Source organism: Lates calcarifer, linkage group LG12, assembly GCF_001640805.2.
Source record: "Lates calcarifer isolate ASB-BC8 linkage group LG12, TLL_Latcal_v3, whole genome shotgun sequence".
Taxonomy (NCBI): Eukaryota; Metazoa; Chordata; class Actinopteri; family Centropomidae; genus Lates; species Lates calcarifer.
This window is the reverse complement of record NC_066844.1, coordinates 24338561-24354228: the sequence shown is the minus strand read 5'-3', so window position 1 is coordinate 24354228 and position 15668 is coordinate 24338561. Positions and strand designations below refer to the sequence as shown.

Here is a 15668-nt window from a genome sequence, read left to right as displayed (position 1 = left end):
TGTAAATTCAGTACTGAATTTACAGGATATTTGTATTATTGTGTTGAAGTAGCTTAATTTTCCAAATATTTAATTCACAGGATTAGTTAAAACCATTTATTTTAAGGTAGTTTGCCATTTCCTAATATATAATGACACTGTAATATAAAAATACATACACAGTGATATATGTTTTATCCATGTCAACCACTTCTAGATTAAATTAAACTAAGTGCTACAGCACTTCACATAATAGATATTTTCATCATTCGCATGCCACAGATTTTACGTACATTTAATGGCCGATTTCAGGACAAGGCTCTAATTTTCCAGTGAAACCACATAACAACCACACATAATAGTATCATGATTTTTGTAAATCTAGTAGTGGTTTTGGTAATTCCTCTATTATTTGCCATCATTGTACTTTGCCCCTGCTCTCTCCGTCTCTCACCATCCTCTTTGTATGCAGCCTGCATGCCTTGTTTACAGAAACATTTTGAGGCTTTCTTGATTAACTGCTACTTCAAACTGTTGCCACATTTTTTTTTTTCCAATCAGCAAATCCATGGGCCATTGGTGTGAAAACCCTGACCTTAATTGATCTCCTCTGCTTTTGGCGCTGTTTCTGTCAGAGAGTAGTGTCATCTTTTGCGTTTGATCATAATGAGAGTTGTTAGCCTCCATGACAACCAAGGCCACTGGGACAGCCGAGCAGTGCTTCGGGCTGCTTATTTACAAAGATGGAAATAACACGGCTGGCTGTAATTTTGGGCACATGCAGTACAGAGGGAATTTTAGATTGTTAAGCACTGTGGAAATCAGGAAAATGGAACCACATTACCACAAAATATTATTATGCAAAGGCTATTTAGAGGAGGTCAACTTAATATTTGGTAAATTGACTTCACAGTATTGTGAAATTGATTTAATATCAGTTTGTCCTAAATGAGGAACCTTTTTCTTTTGGTTTATTACATTTGGAATTGACAGGTAGACGCATAATAATATTACATTACCAAGATAAAATATCCTGTAGAATATAATGTGTGTTTTTAAATATTTAACAACTTTGAATAACATTTAAAGATGGTAAATGTCTAGACAATTCAGTTACGGGTTTGTGGATGGATGAATAGATCGGTCATGTTGCAGCTTGGCGGCTCCCAGGTGCATTATTTGGTTTCCTGATCCTCCATACCATTCCCTGAAAACCAAAAATGAGGACAAGGTCAAAAGCAGCGTATAAACTTTCCTCAGTCTTTTATTTTTAATGTTGAATTTGATTCACTTTACACTTGAAATGTGAGTGAACAAGTTTGAGGACTGCATTTTTTAAAGACTGCTTCAATTCGTCCTTCATGTCCGTGAAAAAGAGTTTCAAAGTTCTGAATGCGATGCATTGTTCTCCAAATGAGTCTTTGGCCTTCTGAGTTGTCTTTTGTTTTTCACAACACTATTGGTTACATTCTTGATATATTTGTGTTTGCCAAGACCACACTCTCTTTTTTCACGCTCCCTCCTTGACAATCTCTTGTTTTTGAATTATACATAAGTTGGTGAAGATGGCATCAAACATGAAACTTGATTATATGCAAGCTGTTGTGTTATCGTTGTGTGGTACTGCACTGTGGTCCTAAGGAACTCAGTAGAGGTCTGTTAGTGACACTTGACTCATCGAACACCTGACTTGTTTTTTTATTTTGCAGTATGAAATTCAACCATACTAAATCTCCTCTCATTTAAGCTGCAAAGCTTCAAACGTCATGTTTCTTTTTGCTCATTCTGTTACAGTATATTGTGATGAGACTAGTGCTCAGTCAATTCTCTCCATGGACTGCTACAAAAAGAGTGATGTTATGAATGCTACTATAGTCTTAAATTTTAGTTACAAAGGTATAACCCTCAATCAGAAAGACACCAGAATAAGATCATTTAACAGGTATATGTGAGTAAAATTTGTCCAGTGCAAGTAAACGTTGCTCATAACAATGCAGTCCAGCTGGTTTAATCAGCAATTGATTTCCTCACTGTTTCCACGCATTTTAATACATAGTGTAAAGAACAATATATTTGAGATTATAATTGAAGATGCACCAAATGCAAATTTGAGGGCTGCCCCATAAATGCTGATGATTTGTATCATCTGCCAAGAAGACTGGATGGGATAACAGCATGGCAGTTGAGTCTTGTCTTGAAATTACCAAGCTGCAAAACTAGCTGTAGAAACAAAAAGGGTTGATGGAAACAGAGAGAAGAGCAGCACAACCCGTTTCTGTTCGCTGCTCGAGCGCTCTCAGCTCTGATGGTGGTCGTTAGTGAAGTCAGCTAAACTATTTTTGAACCAGACGCTGGTACAGTCTCCTCTCTTTTGTCTGACAGCACTGTCAGCGGCCACGCAGGAGAGACGCTTCGTGGTGCTTCATGATTTCACTGTGAACAGGACACACTGTGTGGAAAAGTTCAATTTTCATATCACAAATGAAGTACAAATACATTAAAATGTGAGGCTATAACATAACACATTGCTCTTGAAATCGGAGTTAAGTGTGGAGTGGCTGCACTGCAGGTGACCTGGACCAGCAGGCTACTATAAGTGATTATACTAGCTCTTGAAATTGAAGGTAAAGTATATTGAAGGAAAAAGAAAACTGAACAGGGCATTGATAAGAAAGAACATGAACCACAAGAAAAGGACAAATTAAAATACTGAAGTTGACCATGTGGCTGTGTTCACTGGCGTGCATCGGTCAGAGTTTCATTTTGATGCCACCGCTAGGGGGTGCTGGTGCCGAAATGTTCAAATCCTGCACCGAAGAGGCTTTAACTTCATGCTATTTAAAAGTCAGTGTTGTAATTAAGAACTGAGTGAATAGATCTTAAAAGTTCATTGCGATTGATTTCACAACGCTCCCCCGTGCCTTGACCCGCTTTGAGATCGAGCTGATTGGCCGCCATTCAAGCCGCATTCCTCAACAAAACATTTCTCAGTAAAATTTCAAACAACTCTCAACCAAATGCATGAGGAATCGGAGGACCCCCAGAGACATTTGCATTGATCAAGGATTTACTTTCACACATACTCCCCTTCTTTCACAGGCTGTGATTCAAGGTCTTTTTGGCTAAGCTTCTAATTCCTGCTCTGCTGTTGGAGGGTTCAAACACACCCAGGGCCGCATTTCTAATGAAACTCCCAGGGCCAGCCAGCATCCCCTATCCTTGACTTTTCTTGTGCTGCACACAGGATTACACTACGTCAACAACAGCAACAGTGGGGATTTATTACCATCTCTGCAAACGTTTTGCGTGTTTGCAAATGAGTTGCACAATTGTCATCATGTGATGGGTAGTTCTTTCCCATGCAGATAGATTTTCACATTGACCTGATGCTGTCAGTCTTGGAAATCTCCTGCATCTAAGACCTTTTCCTTCATGCTGTGGGCCATCAGCTTAAGCAGCACTGGCACGTTAATACCGCTGGCAGATTCTTTTTTGCCTCACGACAGGGGCTCAGCTCATCCCTCATCACACGAGGTTCTCCTCTCTTCAGATCCTCTTGTCTCTTCCCTCCTTTTGCTCTGGATCTCACACCCATTTTCTCCACTGTTCTTCCTACTATCCATCAAATGGTGAACTGTTTCTGTTGCTTTGATTTCATCCATTCTCTCTGCACAGCTTGTTCTTCATGTCATCTGTGTTTACTGACAGTCTGTGTTTGCTTGTACATGCTCATCCTCCTGGTTTGCTTTGTGATATGATTAAAAGTGGGCTGTACTTCTCCAGAGAACCTGACTAAATCTCTTTGTAAAGAGGGGTGGGGGGTGGGGGGTCAGCCGACAGAGCACCACTTCTAATCTGCCTAATGATGTCAAATGTAGACATGGTAAAGGGTTACAGCTACATTAACACGTAACCTCGGCCAGGACACCAGTACAATGATAATCTGCCTTATCATGATGGTGTTTCAGATGCCATGGTAAACTAACACAGCTCAAACTCACCCTTACATGACACTGCTGAGCACATTTACAAATGTTGGCTTACACGGAAGCAGACAGACTGAACTTTTAAGGTGAATCCAAATTGCTCTTGGCACATGAAAACCTCATAACACCAGTAATGTCTTCAGGAGGAGAATTACATGGTCTGCTATGAATTTTAAAAAGTGTATGACCGTGAAAAACCATCTCAGAAGCCATAGCAGAGTTTCAAAAGTGCATGGTGAGAAATTAGACATTTTGGAGAAACTGGGCTCTTTTTTTTGGCAGATAGCTTGCAGAGCTGTGGTGTTTGATATGGTCAGTTCTCTTTAAGCAAACACCAATATCTTGCAAAAGTAGTCATTTTTGAGGTTATTGAGGTAAATTGGTGGCTCATGTCTGTAGAGTTTAACTTTGCAGAATAATTTCTCACAGTGTGACATATTTACACTGCTTCACTTCTTGAATCTCTGGCTTCTGATAGGCAGTTAGGAGAATAATGGAGAAAAAAATCGGAATTGAATACCCCTGGGAACCTAAGTACGTCCCACAGTACACAAATAACCTCATATATCAACAAGGAAACTGACAGAATAAGCAAAATCATTTTGTAATTCTTAGTTTTTTTGGTTCCGTTTAGTTTTGAGACCAAATTTAGTGTTGGCCATCAGTATTCAGAGGAGGTGCTCACAGAAGTAAAATTAACTTATTTCCACAGCAAATCTGTACTGATAGAGACCTTAGGCTATATGAGTGAGTGATTTTCTGAAGACATGTAATTTTAAAGTTAATGAAATTGCACAAAATAATGTCACATTTACATCACAGCCTATGAACGTCCTGATAAAACTTTTTCTTACATTGATATTTACACAAATATCGTAAGTGTATTTGCACGTAAACCTTTTCAAACTGATATTTTTAAAGTTATATCCTTGTGTGTATGCCAGTGAAACTCAGTTACTGTTAATATTCATTTTTTATTCACGGGATATTCATAAATAACAGTAACACCACATAAAAATGCCACAAAAATGCCCAAGTTTAATCTTTTCCCACAACAAAATGTTATTTAGAAACTTTTGGCAATGCAGAAACTAGTAATAATCTTGTAAGAGGGAAAATGTAAAAATGCCTGCTATTATGCAGGCAGAAGCAATGGCATTACAGTCATGCAAAAAGCTAGCAGGTGGAAAAAAGATCACAAAACAGGTGAATTCCATTATGGCTTCCCAGTGAACCGTAGAACAAGTTTAAGAGAGAATGGCTTTGTCTGAAGCTGTTCGCCACAGCTTCCCACAGTCAACTGATGGAACGTGAAGGCCACAGGAGGAGGCTGGCAGGTGTTAGCTCTGAAGGGCACATCAGTGGCATCATTGTGAATGTGCTCACCACTGACTTTGTATCCAGTGAGGAAATGATTTCCCGCATAGAGGGTCTTAAAGAAGGAAAACCATGTCAGGCTGTGGGGTCACCAGGAAGCAAAAATACCCTTGGGCAATGCTCACCTCCCTCCAAGTCCGGGTTATTAGAGACTTTACAGCTTCTTGGCCTCCTTTTTAAATCGCCTCTAATGAAAGGATAAAAAAACGCATTGATCTGTTTTGCTGTGTAATAATTTCAGAACAGGGCAGTTTAATTATCAATTTGATCCAATTTTACCAACAAAGGAAAAGGAAATGAGGAGTTTGCACAAATCACACATGCATTAAATGTTTAAACAAGTCAGAACTACTCTTTGCCAAGTTTTGATTGCTACATTGATGTTCCTTAAGAGTCTATTCAGGTTTTTTCACACAGATTGACAAATATCACAGAGGGAGACATTGACTAATAGATCAGTGTGTGAAGCAGGTACAAGTGGTATTGTCATTGTCATTCTGTTATAGACAATATTCAGATGACGTTGAATATCTCAAGAGATAACAAAATGTATAATCTTAGGATCAGGACAAGTACGAACGCCACTGAATTTGTGTTATTTTGAGATAATTGAGCTGTCATTACAAAAAAAATAGATGAGAATGTAGATAATGAGAATTAAAGTTCTGATCTTAAGATAATAGGCGTAAAAGAAAAAGATGAGCCACTGCTGCTCCGAGCGTCTGTAGAATCAGTTTTGTGATGACTAATCTCCATTTTGCTGCTGTTGCATGAGTATACTTAATTTTCCGTCTTTGTTTGATTACATATTCTTTTTTTCTTTCTTTCTTTCTTTTTTATATATATAACTCCTCTTTGTCTCCAGTTGCTGTTCTTCTGAAGGATGACTACTTTGTAAGAGGTGCTGGACTGCCAGGCCGCTTTAAGGCTGAGAAGATGGAGTTTCACTGGGGCCAGAGTAATGGATCAGCGGGCTCAGAACACAGCATAAGTGGCAGAAGGTTCCCTGTAGAGGTAAAACATCCTGTTGCTACACTACACTTTGACAAATGTGCAATATTGGGCCCCGAGTGTCAACGATGAATGTAGGAGAATCGACAAGGCACTGCAGTGTTTAGATAGATCGGGTTTTATAGAGAGCAACAAATTACTGCTCTTCCTGAACTCAAGACTTGTTACTCAAAAAGATATTTAATCAATGGAAATTATATATAATTTAATTAAGGCTGTGAATACCAACATGAAAAGTAAGGCATGCTTTTGCTTGTAGATTTGACTGAATTCTTCGTGGCATGGACTGAATAGTGCTTGAAACATTTCTGTAGGTATTTTAGTCCTCATAAAGTTCAATAGTGTCACAGAGTTGGTGCAGAATTGAAGCAGCACATTGATGCTTCTAAAATCCAGTTTCAACTCCTGTCCAGGAAGTTCTAGTGGGTTTGAGGGCTGAAGATTTTTCAGGCAATCAGAGAAAACAGAATTTACTTTGGTCAGTAGCTATTTTTAGGTAAACGCCACCTTTCAAAGGATGCTGAATGATGATGCTTAGAGACTAGAAATTCACAGAACAGAAAGCCTGTGTTACAAAGTGGGGGGTTTGACAAAAAGCATTCAAGTTGTATTTTGGGAAATCACAGAAACATTGTCTTGTGAGTTCCTCTATGACAGTACAGCACAAATTGCCAGTGTATCCCTTTAAAACCTTCAGACTGGAGGTTTTTATAAACAGTAAGATGCAAAAAATTACTGGAAGTTATCTGTGAATTAACATTCAAAGCATCAAACAAATAGCATGTATTTACTTCCCATGTTAATGTACAGTAATTAATCAAAATACAATAAAACATGTCTGACATCTTTTGATGCAGTAGCAAGGATTCCACATCAATGAAAGGTCATCCAAAAAGTGTGGGGAAAAGCAAGTTTTGTAGCAGAGTGAAATGAACAGTGAAGCAGAAGTTGGTGCTTTTCTTTCTCTTGAAATGTTTTATGCACAAGGTCACGACTGATTTATCAGCACCATTAGTGCCAAAAGACAAAGAACGGGTAGAAAAAACAAAGGGAGAACAGACTAGAAGTAATAAAGGGAAAGCAGAAAAAAAATTCAACAGACATCACCAACTCTTGTAGCGCAGATATAAAGGGTATTAAGTCTGAAACCTTTTGGTATTATTTATTCTGGCTTGTGGATTAAAGCAGAAATCCTGGTCTTTTTATGTGGTGCGGAGAATGAGTTATTAGTGCCTTTCAAATTTTTATCATTTACAAGGCCATTCCCATTCATTATCTAAAATGAATTCACAAATTTGTCATACTTTTACATTTTGAGGGGTTATATAAAATGTTTTTACCCCCTCTATTGTCAAATAATTAGTGTAAATATAACTGTGTGTGAAAACAGGAAATGGCTGTCAGGGTGTCTCTCGGTCCTATCTCCAAACACGCAGCTAGAGTCCTCCTGTGTTTGTTTCTTGGCCCTGTTCTTTGGAGCCTTTCTCTGCATGCACGGCTTTTGATGCTGAATGGCTGAGTAATTAGATTTATTTTTTGCCACATCATTTTGTGTTCAGCGTAGTGTTAAAGGGCATGGGATTATATACAGCCATTATAAAGCTGTTGTGCATATGGCTCCTTTGATGGTGTGCTTCTAAATAAGACGATGGAATTCACTTTAATGGCCAATTTGGGCGGCTGTTAGGAAAAAAGCTGAGCAAGAACAAGAGAAGTATGCCCTCCAGATGCATAATTTATAGATGTGAGATATAGATTTGTAGTTTAGCATGTCTCTGTGTATAGATCAAGGTTTTTGTATTGACCTCTCTGTCAAAGAACACAGATTCCAAAGCTAATGTGCTTGAAATTTGAACAAATTATTGCCTTTTAACATGTGAAAACATCAAGATACATACCTGCCAAGGATATATTATCATATTATCCACACATTTGTCTATAGGAGAAAACTAAACACATGAATAGGATTATGAATGGTTTGATGCTGATCTTTAGTACAGTACTAATGCAAATCTTACAATTACAGTCTAACAGGGCTATAATGGGACTAAATAACAGTCATTAATAATCAGTTAGAGTATTTGTGCTTATGTGAGGAATCTATGTATTTGTAATTCACCGGCGTCCTGAATGCTACTCAATGCATGACAGCGATCGTGAATGAAGTGCTGCCATTTGGATGCAAATCACGTCTGGCATTTTCCTCATAACTTAAAGGATGGGTAACCCTCATTTATTCTGTTAACACGCATGTCAGAAACAGGCAGCCCAGACAGGGCTGACTTGACACACAGTACGGTGGGGGATTGAGGGTTTCGTAAGTGACACCGTGGAGAAATATTCAAAGAAATTACAACATTAGAAAAACCAGGGCTAGCAGAGGACAGCCGCTCAGGAACGTAACGGTCATTTTCTCATGGGAAATTCAATCGTCTTGACCTTTCCTGCAGGAAGTATAAAAAAATATTCCATTCAGATTTCAGCAAAGATATTTCCTGTTAACTATGTATATGTACATAGTGCACCACATACCCAAACACCAGAACAGAGTGGGAGGTCTTTTTTTTTTTTTTTAAATAATTCTCTTTTATCAATAAGCCAGCCCACATCTATCAAATGTAATGCATTATTTCACACTGTAGACCAGGAGGTGAAAGAGTGAAATCAAATGATGAATGGCTGATGGGAAATATGTTTATGTAGGATCTAGACTTGGGCCATTTAACTGTTCCATCCTGTAAGATGTGGCATTTTCATTTTTCATATTTATACCTTGACAGGATTTGATATATTTGGGATTATATTACATCTGATACCACGTGTGCAGCAAAAACTCAACATGTCTCCAAATGTTTGTGTTTCATACATCCGAGGATCTTTTATAGCAGAGGCTGGTTTTGTTTTGTTGTGTATATGTTTTGTTCTTCTAGAGTTGAGCTGCATGACCTTGGAGGTTGAGCTTCAGGGCTTATTTGTCTCTTCTTAACAGAGACTATTTTCCAATCTGTTGTCTAATTATCTCTCCACTCCAAATGAGTCACAATGAGCCCTGAGTTGCATACACCACACTTACTCTTTACAGTGGGAAAAAAAAATAAACCTCCAAAGCGTTTATACCACCTGCCCAGAAGCTTAAAAACCCACACAAATATAGTTCACACATGGGTACAGGGGGTGGATAGACAAATTCAGCGAGCTGTATTATGGAACTGCTTTGCCTTTGTAACATGGCCATGTAAAAAAAAAACAGCCAATGGCCTGCTCGGCCTGTGGCTCCTGAGCTTGACATTAATCTAACCACGGTCTTTTTCATGGGAGTGAAGTGGGGAAATCGATAGATGGACCACCTGTTCGCTCAAACAGCACAATGAAAAATGAAACAGTGGATTTTTTTCTGCCTAAGGGTACCATAGGGAGATCTTTTCTAATAATATATTAGGGTGTCACCAAGGTTAGATTAATTATACATGGATTACAAATCATACCTTGGAAGGGTACGAGTTTGCACACAGTACTGTGGATGTATGAAGCGTTAGAGTGGCTGCACAGTACAGTACATTTTAGCAGGAGAACAGCTCCAGTAGAACTGAAAGTATCACTGCAACAGAAAGTTAAGAATATCCAGTGAGAGTCAAGACAGATGGGGATGGAGGAAGAGAACCTATTGCACTGCAGCTCAACAACACCCATGCAGACAGATGAAACACAAGAAAATGAAGAAAACATATTCACCAATTTAACGACATATATGCAGAATATTTTGGGGAAAAAAACAGAAAAGACTTAAAATTTGAACTTAAAATTGAAAAACACAGTCATTCATTTTACATATGAAGCATAATAAAATGCAAATACAAGAACTACAGCCGTACAAAGCAAATACAAGCAAATACAGAAAACACAACTCAAAAACATCAAGAGTATAGACAGCACAACTAAACAGAGAACACACAAAATCCTTAAACTTGAACCCTTAAAACTGACTAACACCCCTGAACGAGCGAGTTGTTGCCATGGTTTCTGGAGCATTGAGTTACTGAAGTCAACAACCCCGTCAGAAAACATTTAATTTGCAATAATATCTGGATCCTGCAATTAGAAGTGGTGAAAATGTTCTTTTCATTTGCTTGTTTTTTGTCTATTTGCACACGTTTTTTTAAGTTTCAGCGTGTTGAGCTCTCAGGGCCACCGTAGACTGAGCCCATTCTCTGAAGTTATAAAAGAACGATGTGTGTTTATTGTGTCTAACTCCCAACAGCCTTTATGGCAATACTAACACATGAACACATAGTGAATAAAAAACTAAAAAAACCTTTAAGTTGGCTGTATCGCTGCAGCCAGCGTTAATGTATATTTACCAGGTATTTGTTTAGTCCCACTCAGCTTTATGTTGTATTATCAGTGGTATTACCAGGGTATGAAAATGGGAGATTCAGATCTTGCTGTGAATCTTTGTGTATTCTTACTGAAGCAAACACTGGGTTGCTGTCACTTTAAGGTAGTAAACACATCACATCTATGTTTACTGACCCATAATCTGCTCTTTACTCTACAGTCTTGTCTTGTTCATTGTTTGTGAAGAAGTAATCCTAATGTGAAACATCACGTTTCAAGTTTTTGTTCAGCAACACCCACTGTAAAAATTTTGTGACACTTTATTCTTCTTGAAAATGAGTGCTCTAGCACTTTGCAGGTGCTCAAGTGAATAAATAAGGTGGATGGTTATGTGTGATTAGAGTGAGATAATCATACTGTGTTAAAAAAGACACATTCACCTGTTAACAACAAAATGCTGTGGTAGCACAGCTGCAGTAGAGAATAAAGAAAGGAAAGAGGAATAAATTTGTATTGCTGTGATAAATCTAAGATCTTTCCGAACACAAACTTATTTCTTGTAGTTTTCTTGTCTCGCCTCTATATCTTGCTGTCTTGGGAAATCATGCCAAACATGACTTTGTTTTTTCACCTGTTTGTGCTTAAATTGAACTTGGGAATGCAGAGCAGCGCTCAGCACTTGTGTTTACGCTCACTTTGTGCCGGAAAACGGAAAAAAAAAAAATAATAGAGGGCTATAAACTGAATTTAGACAAAAGAGTGGCTCAGGGAGATCTGGACAACATGGACTATGGAGAAAACTGGAGGCAAATTATAAAGCTCAAATAATGTTTTGTTGTGTTTTAGTCTCCACTTGTTCCCTCTGGTCTCTCGCACGCTGTCATTGGCTATTGGCACTCAACATTTTCCGATTGGTCTTTACATATTTTGCAGTACAACACCATAGTTAGTTCTGTACTGATAAAAACAAACACGTATGAATGTGTCTGGATGTCTCAAGACATCTCAAAGATTGGTCAGGCCACATGTCTGTCCTGCTTAAAATCAACAACTTTGGGCAATATCTGTGGATGAACTTTACTCCAATGAGAGGTTTTTATGTCAGATCTCAAAAACATACTGTGAAACCAAGCATGCAGTCAAGTGATTCAAATCGCTTTTGGCAACATTTATTTTTATTGGCCGCTATGAAAGTGTTTGATAATTGATAATTTGTTTGATAATCACGTTTTCCAAAGTGTGGTGTTAACAAGAGCGGGTCACATGAGCCAATCTCAGCGAGTAAATGAAGCCTAAGGGGGCCAGCTTAATTGGGTAATGTAGTTAATAACATCTGAAGGGTGATGAATGGCCAGTGCTCTTTCTTGCTGAGTTCTCAGACAACAAATTAGCTCCATTAAAGGCTGCAGTTAAAGGAACTCTGAAGGAAACTGATTAACTTAAATTATCTGGATTGAGTCATTTTGTACCTGGTTTAGGCCTGCGGTACACATTAATGGATTTATCCTTATTTATACGCTTATTTACGTCGACTTTCTGCAGCTGTTGTCAGCACAGCCAATTGTGGCTGGGGGTTTCTCTTAATTTTCCTTTGAAAAAGAAAAAAGGCAAGCATAGGCTTTAATTAAATCAACATCTAGGACCTTTTCTTATTGCCAATTAACTTGGTTCAGTGACATGAAAGGGTTTTTCAATTTAAAGAGGCTCCAGACAGTGAGATGATGGACAGCTCCAATTGCTACTTTTAGAATCATTTGCTGATTTTGATCAGCACTACCATAACGTGTCTGCTTTTAAATGAAAGGAATGAAAATCGTTGTTTATAGAAAACCAGAGCCATGGCAGGTATGTGATGTATTTTGTGTACAATGGCTTGTGGATTATACCCACACATCCTAAGCTTTGTTGTGAAATCAGAAGCAATGTTGTGGGTGATTTAAGGTAATTGGGAGCAATGATTAAAAGCACACCATTCTGTTAGATCTCTCCACAGGAAAAGAGCACATTCCTCCAGTTCTTTCTCACTGCTTGTGACTGTCTCTGTGAGGACACTCGCCCCGAGGAATGGGCTGCTGTATTTCTCTAACATCCTCCAGGAGTGGCAGCACACAAAAAGGAATGACACAGATTATGGGAGATTTATGAGAGTGATAAATACACCCTCTTTTATGCCCCTCAAAACAGCTTTTCATCAGCTCCTCAGCAGTGTGTCCATGTGATTGATGACAGGACTGTTCGTTCTCCTTGTCCACTCCTCAAGCTGTTTATGCTCTGTTTCCCATCACAGATGCAGATCTACCTTTACAATTCAGATGACTTTGACAGCCTCAGCGCTGCCATCAAGGAAAGACGCATCATCGCTGCCATGGCTGTCTTCTTTGAGGTAAAGTGTCAACAAAGACTGAAGGTCAAAACAAATGTAAGAAGAAAACCAAAATTACATGAAAACACCCACAGAGCGTTGACTTTTTAATCATGCTAGCGGCACGACTCAGGGGATTACAAGGTCTGTGTGATGGTCAGTCCACCACTTTGATCTAGACTGAAATATATTACCAACTATTACATGAGTTGCCATGAAATTTGGTACACACATTTATATCTACCTCAAGTTTAGTTGTGATCACATTTGGTAAGCCCCTGACTTTTCGTGCAGCACCATCATCAGGTGAAAAATGTCTGGGATTTTTGGTCAATACTTTCGTGACCAAATACCTGAAAAACTACTGACAGCCTTAGGTGATTAGATTCTTAAGACGAGTTACACTGCTCTTGAGGAAAATCTCTCTCCAATTAGCTGTAGGTGGCATTGCCCAGATAGAAAATGTCCTTTTTTTATAGGCTTATAAAATAACTTTGTGAATGTAAATAGTGCTTACTGCCAACTGTTAGAAATAGTTTGCAAAACCAGGGAGATGAGTGAATAAATATAACAAGCGGATTGAAACTGACAAAAATGAGAGGAAAATAATAAACTAAAAAACAGTAGGAGACATACAGGATGGAAAAGGGATGTTGTAAAACAGTGAGGCAATTATGACTTGAGATTTGTTGTGAAAAAGATAAAGATAGGAGTTAGTTTTTGAGGTCAGTAGATGATAAATATTTCATATTAGAAATGATCTTTGGCACCTGTGTTGTGATAGGAAATTTTCTCCTCACCTGGTTGCTGATTATTTTTCTTGTTCAGTGGCACATCACAGATTGCTTACTGAGATACTACAAATTGCCCCCTGAAGGTGTGCGCACATATGCTCTTAATGGACAAGAATGGTCCTAATTTCTGTTAACTGTAAAAACACCTTGGAGATTTATGAACCGTGAAAAAGCATACACTAGCAGCACTGACACCTTCAGGGTCCTTCTCCATGTTACACTCTTTATTTCTATTAGCACCGTCTTTGCGATTGATGGCATGTGATCAATGCTCGCTAACATTCGGCTTAATAGTATATAGGCAAGGGTCAGCGCTCAGGCAAAGGGAGGCTGGAATGGGGACACAGGTGTTTGTAATGTAGGTCTACTCTCAGACAGTGATGAACCGTGTGTGTACGAGGACCTAAATGCCTCCGCTGGGTCCTGACAGCCCTATTGCTTACTGCAATTAGCACCACCGTACACAATCCGCTGAATAGCAGTTTACAGTGCGAGGGTTTTTAAGCGGACACACACACATTGGCTCAGATTTACCATTTCTAATCAATGAGGAGAGTTCTTCTTATGCTCCCCAAAGGCCTATTAATGGCCTCTAAGGTGTGCATATTATCCGCATTCAGCATTCAGCTCCACACAATTATTCTCCTTGGACTGACCTGAATTAATGTTGAGCAAGGGAAGATTGGTCCCCGCGTCCCAACACTGTTTTGTCCAGTCTTGTCTCTTTAAGTAGGACGTTGGGAATATTGTAGTGTGTTGGGCTGAACAGTATTTGCCAGTCTTCAGTCACCACAAAGAATTAACAGTAGGCCTAACAGATAAGGAGGGAATCAACACTGTTAGTCGCCTGGAGACGGTAAAGCTAGCAGCCAAAAGGCGTCATAGAGTTGTGGCGGTTACACTGAATAAAAACAGCTACTGTACAGAAGGACACAAAGTCTTTGAAGTCATCCTATGCGTTACTGCTATGTATTTCGTAGAGTGAGGGTGTTTTCATATTAAGTGCTTTGTATGGAACGTGAGTACAATTACACCCCCTCCACTACCCTGCCAAATTAATAATGTTATACTGTGCCCGAGTACACACCACGATACAGTAGATGATGGTATGCACTTAGCTGGTTTGTGATCCTCCAATAAACAGAGTTCACTTGCAAAATGTCAGCGTTTTTGTGTTTAGTGTCTAGTTGTGATTAAATATTTTCATCTGCCCAAACTCCAAGCAAGCTTTTACTTTTTCCATTAAACCAGAGAGATCCAAGCAGGGTTTGTTGATCTTGGACTTTGGGGTTAAGTGTACTGGGATCAAAAAATTTAACATCATGAACTTCATATCATTAGATGCTGCTAGATTATATTGTTTTGTAGGGATGTTGCCCTTACTGTCTCCACCCCCCCTGTATTTTGCTCATATTGATCGTCTTTAGTCATTTTGTTATGTTGTTATTCTGGTCTTGTAATCCCTTTGGTAATCCGTTGTCTCTGGACATTTCCTGCAGCTGGGGCAAAAGGACAATCCAGCTGTGGGCCCCATCATCCAGGGACTGAAAGGAGTAGTACATCATGGTAAGTAATGGGGAGGTAACCCCCTTATAAACTCTGAATCATATACAACAGTCTTTTAGTATATATGTGGTGAGTGCATTTACAGATAATGTCCATAAATGTCTTTGTTATTCTTTGTTTATGTGCTGTGTTTATATTCATTTATTTATTTTCCACAGATGTTTTTTTTTAATCTGTCATACCAAAATCTCCTCTACATGAAACATTGCTGTGGGGATTAAGTTCACGTGGAATGCTCAAAAAGAAATAATCCCATAC

General features: G+C 38.8%; 1 protein-coding gene across 1 annotated transcript in view; it reads left to right on the top strand.

Moving 5' to 3' along the window:
- The window catches only part of ca16b (carbonic anhydrase XVI b), a 100702-nt gene that overhangs the window by 53245 nt on the left and 31789 nt on the right, over positions 1-15668 (top strand). Inside the window, exons 4-6 of the mRNA XM_018686553.2 lie at positions 6208-6356; positions 12976-13071; positions 15344-15410. Of these exons, the coding sequence (XP_018542069.1) occupies positions 6208-6356; positions 12976-13071; positions 15344-15410 (312 nt within the window). The remainder of the gene's footprint in view (positions 1-6207; positions 6357-12975; positions 13072-15343; positions 15411-15668) is intronic.